General features: G+C 42.1%; 1 protein-coding gene across 2 annotated transcripts in view; it reads left to right on the forward strand.

The window, feature by feature from the left end:
* Window positions 1-17,160, forward strand: part of osbpl8 (oxysterol binding protein-like 8) — a 180,060-nt gene that overhangs the window by 137,887 nt on the left and 25,013 nt on the right. For both annotated transcript variants that reach the window (XM_080753969.1, XM_080753970.1), the window contains 7 exons: window positions 764-848; window positions 1,677-1,842; window positions 3,150-3,372; window positions 10,925-11,109; window positions 14,279-14,360; window positions 14,877-14,975; window positions 16,064-16,160. In XM_080753969.1, the coding sequence (XP_080610095.1) occupies window positions 764-848; window positions 1,677-1,842; window positions 3,150-3,372; window positions 10,925-11,109; window positions 14,279-14,360; window positions 14,877-14,975; window positions 16,064-16,160 (937 nt within the window). The remainder of the gene's footprint in view (window positions 1-763; window positions 849-1,676; window positions 1,843-3,149; window positions 3,373-10,924; window positions 11,110-14,278; window positions 14,361-14,876; window positions 14,976-16,063; window positions 16,161-17,160) is intronic.

The following is a 17,160-nucleotide window of genomic DNA, read 5'->3' on the forward strand; positions in this document are numbered from 1 at the left end:
AACAGCCAGGAATTAATCACAGTTAATGAGACGGCTCACCTAAACATCAACTGGGGAGGCATTGGAAGTAAAGTGTCACTGCGAGAAGATCTGCAGGAACACAAAAGGCTAACTTACATCAAGCCAGGACCAAGTGTGGAAAAGAGGGGTCACAAGTGGAGCGCACAGCTCTAGCAGCTGGTGAGACGAAGGAGAGCTCCAGGCAGGAACAACCCCACAGTACTGGAGATCACTACGCCCCTGTGTCACCTCAAGACCTCAGGAGGGACCCATCCAATACCTCCCCAGAGGAGCCTCTTGTTGGTTAAAAAGAAGAAGCAGGAGAGAGGAGTTTAGCCTTTTCCAAGAGGAGGAGATGGACAGTGATTTGGCCACCACTGCTGATCCTGCCATCAGGAGGGTGTAGCGGTTCAGGATCGAAACACCTGATGACGATGGTTACCGCCTGAAGACATCAACTCTTCCTGGCCAAGGCTACATTCAGAAACGTGAATGAAGGAGAAGCATCATTAGATGTAATTATAATTAAAAAGAATAGCAGATATACAAGCACCCTGTGCCGTGCTGCGAGCTTGTAGAACCATATTTTTGAAAGATCTATGTATTTTTAAAGCGAACATTTGCAACTCAAATCTTTCTTTCTCAGGGTTCCTGCAGGAACAAAATATTATATATATATATATATATATATATATATCTTTTTTCTTTTCTTTTTTTTTCACAACTTAACTTTTATCACCCTGTCTCTTGCTGTGACCAACAGGGTCCCAAAGGCGAGACGGTGGGCTCCATCACCCAGCCGTTACCCAGCAGCCACCTCATCATCCGAGCCGCCTCAGAGTCTGACGGTAACCCAGAACACTCACTTCACTTGTTTAAAACAATAGAGAGGATAGTAGATCTACAAGCAACACATTGGGAGCCCGTAGATCTTCTATGTTCTCCTTATTCGTCCTACAAAGAAGTATAGTAATAAATATAGGGCTCAAGTGGTTAAGAAAATGTACCCACGCTCTTGTTTTTGTCACAAATTGAACCCTAGGCCGCCGACAGACATTGGAAGCACGAAAGCGGCATTGAAAGCGGCGTCCAATTCATTCATTCTTTGAGGCAAAGCTAGAGGCAAGCTAGAGGCAAGCTTGCTACTGTGACTTCCGTAGGGCCGCTTTCCCCACCGCCTCCCCCAAGGGCACGCGAGAGGCTCGTGCTTCCAATGTCTGTCGGAGGCCCTGGTCATGTTCCTGAATGTAACCCACCCTGTAGACAATATGCCTTCCGGTGTGTTCCAAGATTTCTAGCGGAAGTCTGCGTTTAACGGACGTTACGTCATGCGGTGCGGGTCTGTTTACATTCCCCAGCGAAAAAACTAAAATAGATTGTAGCTCTTAACTCACTCGTAATAGGTGTAACATTGCTAGAATTAATGTTTTTGTTTGTATATTGTTTATTGCGAGCGCAACCGACGGAGCAGGAGACGTAGACCAGAGTTAATTTCGTGCAGGGAATACGTTTGCAGGAACACCGCACCGTGAAAAAAATACAGCTTCCGGTGAAATTCCTACGGCGGAAGTTGAACGCTTTCTGCCTTCTATTGTCACCAGGCTTTTCTCTTCGGAGATGAGTAAGCCTGGCTACGTGAGGCTAAATGTAACCTAGGTGTTCTGTGATCTCCGCAGGGCGTTGTTGGATGGACGCTCTGGAGCTGGCCCTGAAGTGCTCCAGCCTGCTGAAGAGGACCATGATGCGGGAGGGCAAGGAGGACGTGAACATCGCCCCGCCCAGCGGAGACCACTCCATCAACTTCTACAGCCTCCTCCGAGCCCACAACATGCAGGGCTTCCAGTGAGTGAGAACACATACTTAAAGCTCAAAGACATGGAACGCGCCCGATTTTAACCACTTTAACCATTATTTTATGCTTTAACTATTGAAAAATAGCAGATATACAAGCTCACAGCGCGGCACCGAGTGCCACGCTGTGAGCTTGTAGATCTGCTATTGTTGAAAAATCGTGAAAAATGTGTGCAAGTCTTTGAATGTCTTTGACCCGATCTTTGACCCGACTTCTAAATCCTTTCTCTAAATCAGCTGTTCTCAAACTTTTTCATGTCGAGGACCCCCAAAATTGCAGGTATTTGGCCGCGGACCCCCATCTCAAAATATGTTGTTCCAGGGACCCCCAAGAAGCAAATATTTGAGTTACAAATGTTAAATAGATTCATTCAAAGACTTGCAAAAACAAAGCAGATCTACGCTGTGAGCTTGTAGATCTGCTATGTTTCAATAGATTCAATAGTTAAATAATTCTAGGCCTAAATGGGTTAAAGGACAACTTAAAGGACAACAAGGGCCTACTCTTCTGCTGGCAGCTGTGTGACCTTCAACCTGTAGTTACTCCCTACATTCTAACCTCATCTACAACTTCTCTCAGCGTTCAAACTCAACCCTGCAACGCAAAGTATTCACTGCCACTGTCATTACAAAGAGCACTGATCACAGTAATTGAAAGGAGCAATTCTGGGGAAATTGCAAGTTTGGTTGCTCTGACACGAGCCGCATTTGCCATTTATATTATATATCTTGTGATGTCAAGTGACATTATATTGTCCAAGATATCTGGACTTACAACACAGATAACTTCAGTTAAAAGGTGAGCTTGTAGAGCTGCTATTTTTGAAAAAGTCGTGAAAATGTGTGCAAATCTTTGCTTCTGGGAGGTCCTTGTAACTAACTGACATAGTAGTCTCTCAAGAACAGACTAACTGAGCTCCAGTTAAGTGAAAAGGACCTTTTCTCTGACAATGGCTGGCCAGATTGCTGACATAGAAACGTAGGGTTTTCAAAAAATCTTAGAAGGATTCAAAAGACACTTATAGAATCGGGTCAAAATTCTAATTTCCACGATTTTTCAAAAATAGCAGATCTACAAGCTCACAGTGCGGCACTCGGTGCCGCTGTGTTTAATGTATATCTGCTATTTTTCAATTGTTAAAGCATAAAATAATGATACACAATAATGTGCACCCGTTCTAAATGGGTTAAAAGGTTAACATAAAACAAGGTTCACTTTAGCCTGCGCAAAAGTTCTCTGTCGGTGCAACAGCTCTAATGTTGTGCTGACTTTTTGTGGTTATTTGTTTGGAGCGTAGGTTAGACAGCGACCAGTTCAAGGACCCCGACCTGTACTCGGACAAGTCGGACCGCGAGGGCGAGCAGGACCACGAGGAGTCGGACCCCGAGGGCCTGGAGAAGAGCGAGGAGAGCGACAGCGACACGTCGGAGCGCCAGGACGACTCCTACGTCGACCTGGACCCCAACGAGGCCCTGAGGGAGACGCCGTACCTGGAGCAGTCCCACGAGGAGCTGGGAGAGGTATGCACTATACACTGGGCCACACTGTTGCCTCATTTATATTCACGCATACAGCCTGTGCCCTGTGTATTGTGAACTTGTAGATTGGCTACTTAGCGCAGGACAACTAAGAATCAGGCTTATATTGATTGGTCTGATTTCAAAAGGAATTGTTATGCACGTTGGCAGCTGCTGCTCCTTAAAATTGTACATAATATGTATAAGTACCGTATGTTTCATAGCTCTTAAATCTGAAATCCATAACTTTTATATCCTTCTGGGTCTCCAACACGAGAGCCCACATTTCCACCAGTAAGAGAGGAGTGGCTGCTTGGGCATGGGAGATATTGCGCTTTGAGCTTCAGGCTATACCATTTCTCAGCCACTAGGGTTCTTACCCAAACACAAGGTCCAAATTAGAGATCAACTACATACTAAACTACCCACAAAAAAATTGGAAACTTCACTTCGCAGTTTACTATCAGAACTGTCACATCTTGACCGTATCTGTACGTATGGGCAACGCTTGTCTTTTTTGTTGATTGACTCTCACGCTCTGACATCACTGTGATGTCAGGGACACGAAATCCCTTTTATGTCCATACTGTATATGGAGACCCTGTGATGCCAGGGGAACCAAATCCCTTTTATGCGCCCCCATAAAAGTTGCCAAAATGGAGTGTAAAATTAATAAAGAGTAAAAATGGCCAATGTGTGTTGTTTTTCCTTTTCCTTATTACTGTGCTGGGAGAGGGCAATCATTCAATGCACCAAGCAACAAAGGTGAACACCAAAAGAACAGTATTTCAGGCCATTTTGGGAAAAGAAAGGATGCTACCTACAAGTTCGGCTGTATTGCTCATTCCACGAATGCCCGATGCTAATCACCCGAAGTTGAGTTTCAGAACTTTTTGTGGGTAGTTTAGTTATATTGTATCACAGCTTTGTGTACATTCTATAAATGTACATATGTGTTTCTTCAACATTATAGAGCGTTTTCTGTTCACTTGTGTCTAGGGATGCCCCGATCAGGGTTTTTTTGCTCCCGATCCGATACCGATCAAATATTATTGCTTCCGATTCGATCCCGATCTTTCCCGATCCGATCTTTTGGCAAGGCATTAAGAAAAAAAAAATCTATTCATTCTATCACTTAGTGCAGCACTGAATCAACAAATTAAAAACAAAGCTTATGAGTAGTGTATAGTGATATAGTGCAGTGTTTCTCAATCATTGTGCAGTGGACCTTTGGTGTGGCATTTGAAATTTGGCAGTGAAGTCACGATTTAAGGACTTTTAAAACCTGTTTAATATCTCAAAAAATAAAATAAAATAGACCATCACAGCATCAAAAATAATCAACAAACTATATAAAAACTGGTAAAACATTGGCCATTTTTAAAGTTGAAACAAAATAAGTTAAGAACCAATTAACCAGTCTGCTTGAAAAGTATGCATCTGTAGCAGCTAGTTGACAGTGCAGAGAGACATAATTGCCTTCCTTTGATCCATTAACAAGGGGCCAATTACTACTTATTGGCATCAGCTGCCAGCTGGACACAGAGTCTGACACAATCACCTTCCCTCTGCAGTGCTCTGTCTGTCTCATTTCTCCAAAAGCCCTTGAATATGATTGAAAATGATTAAGGATTACTGTGATTATGGTAAGCTTACATTTCATATCGCATTCACCTTACCTGTAACTTTCAGTACTCCCAGAAAATATAAAAAAAAAAAAAAGAGAACTTTTTTTTTTTCGATATTTTTTTCCCGATCTCCGATCTTATAAAAACGGCCATATCGGCGGCCGATCCGATCACGTGATCGGGATCGGGCAACACTACTTGTGTCCCAACCCTGTCACTTCCTTTCAAATTAGGTTCTGTGCGCGAAGGAGAGATGAGGGATGTGAAATATTGATGAGGTGACATTTCACTAATGAAACAAACACCTGCTAAATTTAGGCGCTAAATCTATTCATTTACAGTGTTAGAATCCTTCATATGAAAAGATAATCAGCAACTAGATAATGCAGTGTGTCTTAAAGTCTAGCTTGCATGTTGACAGCTACTCTTCATAAATACTGTATGTCACATTTTTAACTAGAAAAATATTGTTCCTTCGAAACAATTGTGGGCTCGCTTCAAGCCAGAAAACAATGGCTATAAAAGCACAAAATGTCAAGATCGCAGGCAGTGCTCTCTTTGACGTTACTGACGTCGAGATTGGTCCATTTTGTTCCAAAAATGTGTTATGCAAAAGTTGACCCGCTGGTGGCGCTATAACAGGCCAATGTGAGAAGGTTGGTATCTGTTCCTTGACCTATTGGGAATGTGCTTGCAAGATTTCACGCACATCCCAGGCTGTGTTCATGATTTGAGGTGTTTTTGGCTTTGGACACTTTATCGCTGCTTGCAGCTATATTTATTATTATTATTTTATAATTTGTTTGTGTGCACTTCATAGGCATGTTAGATAAAGGTCCTTAGATTGCGTGTAGAATGTTTCATGCAAATTGCAAAAAAAAAAAATCCTAGAATAAAAACGGGTTTAAGCGTTTTACAAACTGCTCAAAATTATATAGCGCCCCCCTTTGGCCATTTGGGGTAAGATTGGTTTCAGTGATATTTGAACTAACCCTCTACACTATTTTGTCATGAAAATGTGACTTTGCATGTATGTTTTAGAGGCAGAAGAATAATTTGCATAAAAATGCAATATTGTTTGAATTATTTAAAAAAGCATGTTTCAATGTTAAAGAAATCCGATCTGACAGATCTTTAGATATCGGTCCAAAGTTCACGTAAAAAAAGTTTTGTGCACGTGACGCGAAAATTCCAGAATAAAAGCGGGTTTACGCGTTTTACAAACTGCTCAAAATGGCGGAAAATCGAAGGGCGGAGCTTACTTAACAACGACACAGATGTCTTCCGCTTGAGTCAAAGCACGCGCGTAACAAGTTGCATGTCTTCAAACGAAACGAGTCATGACTTATGCCCGTTTGAAGTTTGAATTTTCAGACGCTTCGTATAGCGCCCCCCTTTGGCCGATTGGAATAAAATTGGTTTCAGTGATACTTTGACTAACCCTCCCCATCTTTGCCAAATGCCATGAACGTGTAACTTTGCATGTATGATTTAGAGGCCGAAGAATAATTTGCATAAAACCGCAATATATAGTGAATTATTAAAAAATCATTATTTAACGTACAAACTTCTCACCACATAGCCTGTGTAGATATAGGTTCAAAGTTCATGTGAAAAAAGTTTTGTGCACTTGACGCGAAAATCCCAGGAGGAGATAGATTTTTACTGTTTTTCATATAATTCCGAATTGTGGGAGACCTAAAGGTCAGAGGTCAAAAGTTAGAGGGTAAAAGTTGTTCGGCATGAGGAGACGCATAAGTGTGTACAGGTTTCATGGCTGTATGTATAACACAGCATGAGCTATACCTGTTCAAAGTTCGCACTTTCGAAGGCTTCCTACAGCGCCACCATTTGGCCGATTGCTATAAAAAATAATAGCACACTTCGCCACTGTAAACTGAACACATTGATGTTTTTATTTTCATTTTCTCACTAAGTATGTAGGAGTAGAAAGGAACCGAAGTTTTTTGATACTTTCACTGACTGCCTAGTATAGAAACTAGAAAAATATTGTTCCTTCGAAACAATTGTGGGCTCGCTTCAAGCCAGAAAACAATGGCTATAAAAGCACAAAATGTCAAGATCGCAGGCAGTGCTCTCTTTGACGTTACTGACGTCAAAGATTGGTCCATTTTGTTCCAAAAATGTGTTGTGCAAAAGTTGACCCGCTGGTGGCGCTATAACAGGCCAATGTGAGAAGGTTGGTATCTGTTCCTTGACCTATTGGGAATGTGCTTGCAAGATTTCACGCACATCCCAGGCTGTGTTCATGATTTGAGGTGTTTTTGGCTTTGGACACTTTATCGCTGCTTGCAGCTATATTTATTATTATTATTTTATAATTTTTTTGTGTGCACTTCATAGGCATGTTAGATAAAGGTCCTTAGATTGCGTGTAGAATGTTTCATGCAAATTGCAAAAAAAATCCTAGAATAAAAACGGGTTTAAGCGTTTTACAAACTGCTCAAAATTATATAGCGCCCCCCTTTGGCCATTTGGGGTAAGATTGGTTTCAGTGATATTTGAACTAACCCTCTACACTATTTTGTCATGAAAATGTGACTTTGCTTGTATGTTTTAGAGGCAGAAGAATAATTTGCATAAAAATGCAATATTGTTTGAATTATTTAAAAAAGCATGTTTCAATGTTAAAGAAATCCGATCTGACAGATCTTTAGATATCGGTCCAAAGTTCACGTAAAAAAGGTTTTGTGCACGTGACGCGAAAATTCCAGAATAAAAGCAGGTTTACGCGTTTTACAAACTGCTCAAAGTGGCGGAAAATCGAAGGGCGGAGCTTACTTAACAACGACACAGATGTCTTCCGCTTGAGTCAAAGCACGCGTGTAACAAGTTGCATGTCTTCAAACGAAACGAGTCATGACTTATGCCCGTTTGAAGTTTGAATTTTCAGACGCTTCGTATAGCGCCCCCCTTTGGCCGATTGGAATAAAATTGGTTTCAGTGATACTTTGACTAACCCTCCACATCTTTGCCAAATGCCATGAACGTGTAACTTTGCATGTATGATTTAGAGGCCGAAGAATAATTTGCATAAAACCGCAATATATATGGAATTATTAAAAAATCATTATTTAACGTACAAACTTCTCACCACATAGCCTGTGTAGATATAGGTTCAAAGTTCATGTGAAAAAAGTTTTGTGCACTTTTTACAGATTTTTACAGTTTTTCATATAATTCCGAATTGTGGGAGACCTAAAGGTCAGAGGTCAAAAATTAGAGGGTAAAAGTTGTTCGGCATGAGGAGACGCATAAGTGTATACAGGTTTCATGGCTGTATGTATAACACAGCATGAGCTATACCTGTTCAAAGATCGCACTTTCGAAGGCTTCCTACAGCGCCACCATTTGGCCGATTGCTATAATAAATAATAGCACACTTCGCCACTGTAAACTGAACACATTGATGTTTTTATTTTCATTTTCTCACTAAGTATGTAGGAGTAGAAAGGAACCGAAGTTTTTTGATACTTGATATGCTTAGTATAGAAATAATGACAATATCTAGAGTGTGCTCGCCTTATAGGCGAGCCCACAATAATGACAATATCTAAAGTGTGCTCGCCTTATAGGCGAGCCCACAATAATAATCATTATTATTTTTAAGCTAGTTTGTAGACATTAATTAAACTCATCATTGACAATGACAATATAGCAGGGGTCATCAAGAGAGCGTCCATCAAGAGAGCGTCCGAGACCCCTAGGGGGTCCTCAGAGTTATTACAGGGGGTCCTCCAAATCTTTGAGTGATAGATACCTTTTTTTCTCCTTTTTTATATTAACCACTTGAACCCAAGCGTCCATATTCTGAGAACGTTAGACAAAAATAGCAGATCTACAAGCTCACAATGCCTCGCGCTGCGAGGCGTTGTGAGCTTGTAGATCGTCTATTTTCGGCAAAGAGGTTTGGTGTAGAGGGGAAAATGAGCAGACTGCTTACAGAGTGAAAGGTGAAGTTTAAGTATTGACAGACAGTTCAAAGTATTGACAGACAGTTCAAGTGGTTAAATATCTGAAAACGCAAATTGAAATAATCCAAAATAAACTGTATGGAATCTATGAAAAGGTTGTGGGGGTCCCTGCTTCATTTCTCTCTCAACTAAAGGGTCCTTGGCCTGAAAACGTTGAAGACCCCTGCAATATAGCATTCTCAGACCATGCTTCTGTTAGTTCAGAGCTTTGCAGAGTGACCCTCTACTGAGGGCTAATTATCTCCCGATACGAACACATCCACCGTGTTTACCGTACCCAGTTACCTAGCAACAGCCACCGAAATAACGAAATCTGTTATAATCACAATAATGCACTCAAGATTGCGCTGTTCCGCTTCGATATTGGCACACCAGGGCCATTATCCCACAGTCTAGTACTCCCTCTCATGTAATGTGTTATTGCTTAAATATAAAACCTGGAGTGTCCCATGGGTGAAATGTAGCAACAGTATAAAGCCTATCGCTGTCGGGCAGAATCCTTGTACCGTATCTCCAAATTTCAACGTATTAAAGTTTTTCATCACTTACGTCATCTTCCTGGAGTGTCAAGCTAAAGTGGTGAAAATACCCCATCTGCAAGCTCACAATGTGCCGCAACGTGACATATTGTGACCTTGTAGATCAGCTGTTTTCACTATTAATTTCTTTAAAATCATAATAGAAATAAACGGTTTTATACTTATACTAAGAAGAAATATTTTTATACAAAGTCACCAGATCCACAAGGGCTATACTAGGACCCCTCCTTTTTCTTCGCTCTACACTAAGTATCTCTGAAAACTTGAATCTTAGCCTGGGAAAAGGGATGCTAGGGTTAATGAAGGTGGTTAAACTATAGAGTTGAGTGTCACGTTTTCCAGATTAAAAATAAAGCTCAAAATAATAAATAGGCATAGGAGCAGAAATAGAAATGTGCCAGATGGCACACAGACGACGAGAGATGGACAGGGACTGTAGAGCAGTGGTTCTCAAGGTCGGGACCCCCAGAGGGGTCCCCAAATGATTTTGGGGGGTCCCCAGATGATTAACTTAATGTGCAACATTGTTTTCTCACTCAACAGTAAACAAACCAACATAAAGTTCAAGTCTATAGAGGGTATCCGCACATTTCTAAAGTGACAATTTAAGGACTCTAAAATGACAAATTAAACATTGGCCAAATTGTCAAATATCCATCCATCCATCCATCCATCCATCTTCAACCGCTTATCCGGAATCTGGTCGCGGGGGTAACAGTTCCAACTGAGACTTCCAGATTTCCTTATCCTGAGCAACTTCCTCCACTCCCTCAGGGAGTATACCGAGGCGTTCCCAGGCCAGTTTGGAGATATAATCCTTCCATCTGGTCTTTGGTCTACCACGGGGTCTCCTCCCAGTGGGACGGGCATCGAGGACCGTCCTAGGAAGGCGCTCGGGGGGCATCCGTACTAGATGCCCGAACCACCTAAGCTGACTCCTTTCCAAGTGAAGGAGCAGCGGTTCTACTCCAAGTCTCTCTCTCGAGTGATTGAACTTCTCACCCTATCTCTAAGGTAGATACCAGCCACCCTTCTGTGAAAACTCATTTCGGCCGCTTGCACCCGAGACCTTATACTTTCGGTCATGACCCACACTTCATGACCATAGGTGAGAGTGGGAACGAAGATTGCTCAAATATTAGAGGCAGAAATTGTGAAAATAGCCGATCTACATGCGTTGCGAGCATGTAGATCTGCTATTTTCACAATAGCACCGTGTTGTACAAAATGTAATTCCTCAAATCTTAGTGCTTGTCAGGGTGGGGGGTGGGGGGGTCCCCCAGTTCAAATAATGATTATATTGGGGGGTCGCGGGCCTGTAAAAGGTTGAGAACCACTGCTTGTAGAGCGTTTGCAGTCCAATGACACGGTGGCCCTCCTCCTCCTCTCCCAGGCAGGCGAGGAGTGCCAGACGGAGACGGTGTCGGAGGAGAACAAGTCTCTGATCTGGACGCTGCTGAAGCAGGTGCGACCAGGCATGGACCTGTCCAAGGTGGTCCTGCCCACCTTCATCCTGGAGCCACGGTCCTTCCTGGACAAGCTCTCCGACTACTACTTCCACGCCGACTTCCTGTCCGAGTAAGTGCCCGTTAGGGCATTCACGAATAGTGATTTTTAGTTTTCGAATTATTCAACCTCAAAGTATTCGAATAGTCGAATATTCGACAGGACTGGCCAAACTGTCAGATATTAAGTAAGCAAGAGGCGAACATTGTGAAAATAGCTGTTGCGAGGCGTTGTGAGCATGTAGATCTGCTATTTTCACAATATTTATTTGTGGAACCGAGTCACATTAATGCCTACAATTCCAAGTGCTTGTCAGGGTTCATATACAGCATGTTTATTTTGGGGGTCACAGCCTAAAAAGGTTTGAAAAGCCCTGGTATAGAGCATTAACAAATTCATCCACCAGGGGCATTGACAATTCATTCTTATGACTTCCTATCTAGCCAAGCTTTATAAACTATATCTTTTTTTAAAGAGAAAACAAAAAAACAAACAAAAAAAAAGCGAATATTCAACTTCGGTGAACAACGTCGAATATTGACTTAGATATTCGAATATTCGATTATTTGGTGAATGCCCTAGTGCCCGTCCACTCTCTGTATACAGATCAGTCTCAGAAAATTAGAATATTGTGTAAAAAAAGCATTGCAGATGCCATAGCACCCCAAATCATAACTGACTGCGGAAACTTCCCACTGGACTTCAAGCAACTCTGACTTCAGAAGGTTCACATTTCTCTAATATAAATCCTTGTGGTCTTGTGTAATATTGTAATATTTATAAATATGGACTTTTGATATTCATGAGCTGTATGCCATAAAAGCTCAAAATGTTAACAAAAAAAGGTTTGGAATAATTCACTGAATGTGCAATGTATCCAGAATGTATGAAAGTTTCAAGAACTTTTGCTTTTACAAAATATTCAAATTTTCTGAGATTGATCTGTAGTCTTGCGTAGCCAGACAACCATTCCACAATCTCCAAATGCAATTATTTAGAGTCTGGAACTACAGCTCCCGAACGGCGAGTGTCGGAAGCTGAAAAATATATTTTAAAATATAATTTCTGATAAGCAGCAAGCTACTGTAAATATGCTTAGATGATTTTTATTTATATTGGGATAAATGTGCGCGACTGTAAAACATTCAACGGAAGTGGGGAAGAGGCTTCACGCCCGCTTTATAGCTTCTCATGCCGGATACTCATCATAAGACTTCCGTTGCCCCCAGACTATATGACGGGAGCATTTGCAAATCGCGGGAGTCAACAGTCTGGCCACACGAAACTACTCTCCATAGGCATGACTCTTACTCCCCATTTAATACGGGCACAGTACGATGGTGTCTCTTGCCGGATATAACAGATTTTCGGTAGCTGTCAATGTCGTGCAATGGAGTTTGAATTAGACTTCATTTGGCTCCAGTCACTTTTGAGTGGGGTGTTTTTGATTTTGTGTGTCTTTGATATGCAATTCCTTTGTTACTCAAAGATGTTTCAAAGAGGTTAAACAATGATTTCCAAGACTTTGCATGATGTCGAGATTAACCTCCAAGATTGTGTTGGAACTGAGCCATCAGAGACATATTGCTGTGTGTGTCGTTTGGACTTAACTCATATGCTGCTATTTTAAACATAGGCTGAACTGTTTTCCTGCCAAATTGTCCTTACCTTTTAACGTGGGCACGTGCACGCATAGTGCATGATCTGTGCGCGACTCATGTAGTAGACCGGTAGACAAGATGACAGCTTTCGAATAAAAAAAAAATCCATTGGAATAGACAAATCCGTTGCCAGGCAGTATCCTGCTGTATCCGCCAGTATTTACATAAGAAAACATTGGAAACAGCCAGCTGTGCGCTATGGTAACACGTGGACACGTTCGCGCACATAGCAGACGATATGTGCGCGGATCATATGCCAGGCGGGCACAAGAATCAAACAGCTATCAAATAAATAAAAAAACGTGTGAAAAAAGACGATGATATGACCGAGCAGGATGCTTCCTTGTTTACATGGAAACTTATGGGCCGGAGCTATGATTGGCTCTCAGACCGGATATGGAAACCTATATCCGGTCTAAACAGGCAATACGACCGGATACAGTTAGGAGGCGGGCCTAAAGTCTCCGAAGCGGCTATATACAGCGACCATACTTTTAATCGTTTCATAATGATTAAAGCTAATTACATTTCCGGGATCTACGGGCATCGCAGAGTGGTACAGCGGGAAATCTCCGGTTTCGACGGGGATCGCAGGAAATGAGTTAAGGAGCAATTCAAAGCACATGATGCTTATTCTTTTACACTGATAAACTGTCATACAAAGGGGAGTCGCAACGTGAAAATTGCTTGACACGTCACGACGAGTTGTGAACTTGCAGATCGTAAATCTTTGGACATGGACTCCATTTTTGTCCAACAAAGAGTTACAGTATGAATGTAACTATGGAGCGCCTGAGAAACGGAACAGGGTGCAAGTGGGTGTTGGGTGAAATCATCCGGCAAGGACTTCTGACAGTAATATGGGGCGGGAAGCCTCCCCTCCCCTACGTGAGGCTTCCCCTCCCCTACTGGCTGGGTTTCTTTCTTTTTACAGGGGTTTGGCATCGTCCTATTCTAATACAGACCGAATGCCCTATATCAGGGGTCTTCAACAGGGGGTCCGGGAGGTCCTCAGAGTTACTACAGAGGGTCCTCCAAATCTTTGTGTGATAGAAACCTTTTTTATCCTTTTTTCTATTAACCACCTTCAAGTGGTTAAATATCTGAAAACACAAATTGACATGAATCCAAAATACACTGATGATTGTGCTGTCAAACGATGAAACTACATGGAATCTGGGGGTCCCTGTTTCTTCTCTCTCTCAGCTAAGGTGTCCTTGGCCTGAAAACGTTGAAGACCCCTGTCCTATATCAGCACCACCAGACTCAGTGGCTTGGCTCGCTAATCATTAGACTCTCAATCCACACCTCCAGGGTTCGCATCCCGCTTGTGCCACTATTTCTCTGCCCACCGCAGAGGCGCAGACAACCTTTTTTTTGTATAGTATAGTTACTTATTGGCCATAACGGAGGCTTTATGTTTCGACAGAGTCGCAATGCTCGACGCGGCAACCCGCTCGCTTGAGCTCGCTCAATGGTGTCTCACATGGCTCGAGGTCGCTTGAGCCGACACAGCGCCGTTGGAGTTGTAAACCAGGGGGCCAGAATAGTAAATATTGTGTGGTCTTATTCTCTGGCAGGGCGGCAGTAGAGGAGAACGCTTACAACCGCATGAAGAAGGTGGTGAAGTGGTACATCTCTGGATTCTACAAAAAGCCAAAGGTCAGAAGGACTGGAAGAGACTTTCTTTCTTTCTTTTCTTTCTAAAAAAAAGTCCCAATAAAACAATAAAAGGTAAAAAAAAAAATACAGTATAAAATTAAAACTAATCCAACAATCTCAATTAACAACAAAGGAAAACAATTGTTTGAAAAGGAGCTAAACGCTTATCATGTCATAACCATTCATAAACAGTTTTATATTCAAAATCTTATGAATAAAACAATTTAATTAAGAACCAAACGTACACATTCAATATTACAACTCCATAATGCAGTACCCTTCCAAAACATTTCCATCAGCATCAATAATTTCCATTTTCCTCCTTATTTGTGTTCTTTTGAAAAAGATGTTCTTATATTGGTATTTAAACATTCCTTGAAGGTTCCTTGGAAGTAAACCATTAAGTTTAGTTGACATTAAGTTGAGTTAAGTTGCTATACTGTATATATACCGTAAAACAAACATGGGGTATATTCAAACTGATTGAATGTTGCTGTTTTATTTTTTTAACCCCAGGGGTTGAAGAAGCCTTACAACCCCATCATCGGAGAGACGTTCCGTTGCATGTGGCTTCACCAGCAGACTAACAGCAAGACGTTCTACATCGCGGAGCAGGTGACTGCTGACGCTACAGACACAGATGGGTTGATTGTATTAAAACTGTAATGAGAGAAGCTGTTCCATTGGGAGCTGTAACGAGGGAGAGAGAGAGAGAGGAAAACTAATGGAGCTTGATGATTGAAGAGTTATAGAGGGGTGAAATGAGGGGAAGGGATAAAAGGAAGGGAGAACGAGACATAATAGTAAATACACAGTTGAGACAAACACCAATACAACATTAAATACAGTAAATTATAGAGAAAGAAAAAAAAGAAAGGGGAAAAACATTGGGATTAAGTCTTCTAGGCACCATAGTTGTAATTTTTACAAAATTCAAGTCGATGGAGTGTTAACAGACGTCCTCCTCCTCGATTATGTATACCTTTACAGATTCGTATGTCGGGTAGTCATTGGGTGTACTGAATTACACAATATCAATCAGTCCACTGGAAGTGTCCTCAGCCCCTCAAAGTATGTGATAAATGGTTGCCAGGTTGAGAAAAATCTCTCTACCGATCCCCTCAATGTGATTTTTATTTTTTCTCCAATTTTAGAAACTCCATGATATCCTTCAGCCATAAAGCCGCAGAAGGAGGTGCTGGAGGTGCTATCAGTCCTAACCATAGACTGTATAAAAGATATGGACAAAGCGAAGCCATTGGTTTCTATGCAGCGCAAATGACACAATATGGGTCCTTGGCATGGGTGTTGCCGTCATAGATTGTAAAGGCACCAGAGGATGCTATTGGCTGCCAACGGTCACGTGCAACCGCAGGGATACATGGGAGAATGTGGTCGGAGCCTCCCGAAATACAGCACACGAAGAAGCACACAGACGGCTGGTATTAGTTTAGTTGGCCACGCCCCCCGCAACTTTATCATCAATTTTAACATAAATGGGACCTTATTTTCACAAAACGCATATAATCGTGATTGAAAGGCAATTTTTAACTAGCGATAGGAACCATAAAGTATTTATGAAAATGTTAATTAAGGTTAGAAAACGAAAGGGGAAAATGAATGGGGTCCAATGGTTTTAAATCGGCGGAACTATGCCCCTGGTCCTAACGGTGAACCTGGTTTGTGTGTGTTTTTCCCTTCAGGTTTCCCACCATCCTCCAGTGTCGGCCTTCTACGTCAGCAACAGGAAAGATGGTTTCTGTCTGAGTGGCAGCATCCTGGCCAAGTCCAAGTTCTATGGTGCACATTTTTAATGTCTGATTTGAATCACCGTTGTTATGTTTCAACCACATGAACCATGGGAAGAGTGTTTTTTTTTTGCAGGTCTTTCAGTCCGAGTGTATCAAAAAAGCAACTGGGTTAAGGCAGCGGAAGCTTGTGATTGGCTGCGCGGAGGTGACGAAAGTCGGGGGGACGGAGATACACCTAAACCTAACCTTAACCCTAACCTCAGTAAAACTAACACTGGTGAATGCTAACCTGGTGAAATGCTAACCTGCCGACGCAGGTGAATGGTAACCTGGTGAATGTTAAACTGGTGGGACAAACGGCGCTTAACCCTGGTGTGTTTTTTTTTACACACTCGGACTGAAAGACCTGCAAAAAACACTCTCCCCATGAACCATAGCGTCCCTTTTCAGGGCACACCATAAAAGGAGGTTTGATCTACAAGCATACAACGTGTTGCATTGTGAGCTTGTAAATTGGTGCAGACTGACCAGAATGTATATGTTACAGTTTGTTTGAGGTACCAGTAAGATTGGGGTTGGAGCGCTTGTTTTAGTTCACCTTATGGGCAGTCCCTGGAAGAAGCCCATGTCTCAGTGGTAGAGCATTTGACTGCATTGGTCCCACGTCTCATTGTTCCTCCATTGTTCCCATTAATCCCACGCTGGTGAATGCTAACCTGGTGAATGCTACTATACCTAAACCTAACCCTAACCTCAGTAAAACTATGCCTAAACCTAACCCTAATCCTAACCCTAACCTCAGTAAAACTATGCCTAAACCTAACCCTAATCCTAACCCTAACCTCAGTCAAATTATTCCTAGTTCCCCGAAGGAGGCACCGCTTGCTCCACCTTGTGCCCAAAAACGAGCGCTCCTGGTCTCAATCTTACTGAATCTAAAAAAAAACTGACATAACATACACAAAGATAAACACGCACACAAGGCATTAAAACAACATGTGGGTAAGGTGTGGATCTGCTGTTTTCGGCATGCAACAGCATCGCACGAC

This window comes from Nannobrachium achirus (genome assembly GCF_963921795.1).
Source record: "Nannobrachium achirus genome assembly, chromosome: 23".
Lineage (NCBI taxonomy): Eukaryota > Metazoa > Chordata > Actinopteri > Myctophiformes > Myctophidae > Nannobrachium > Nannobrachium achirus.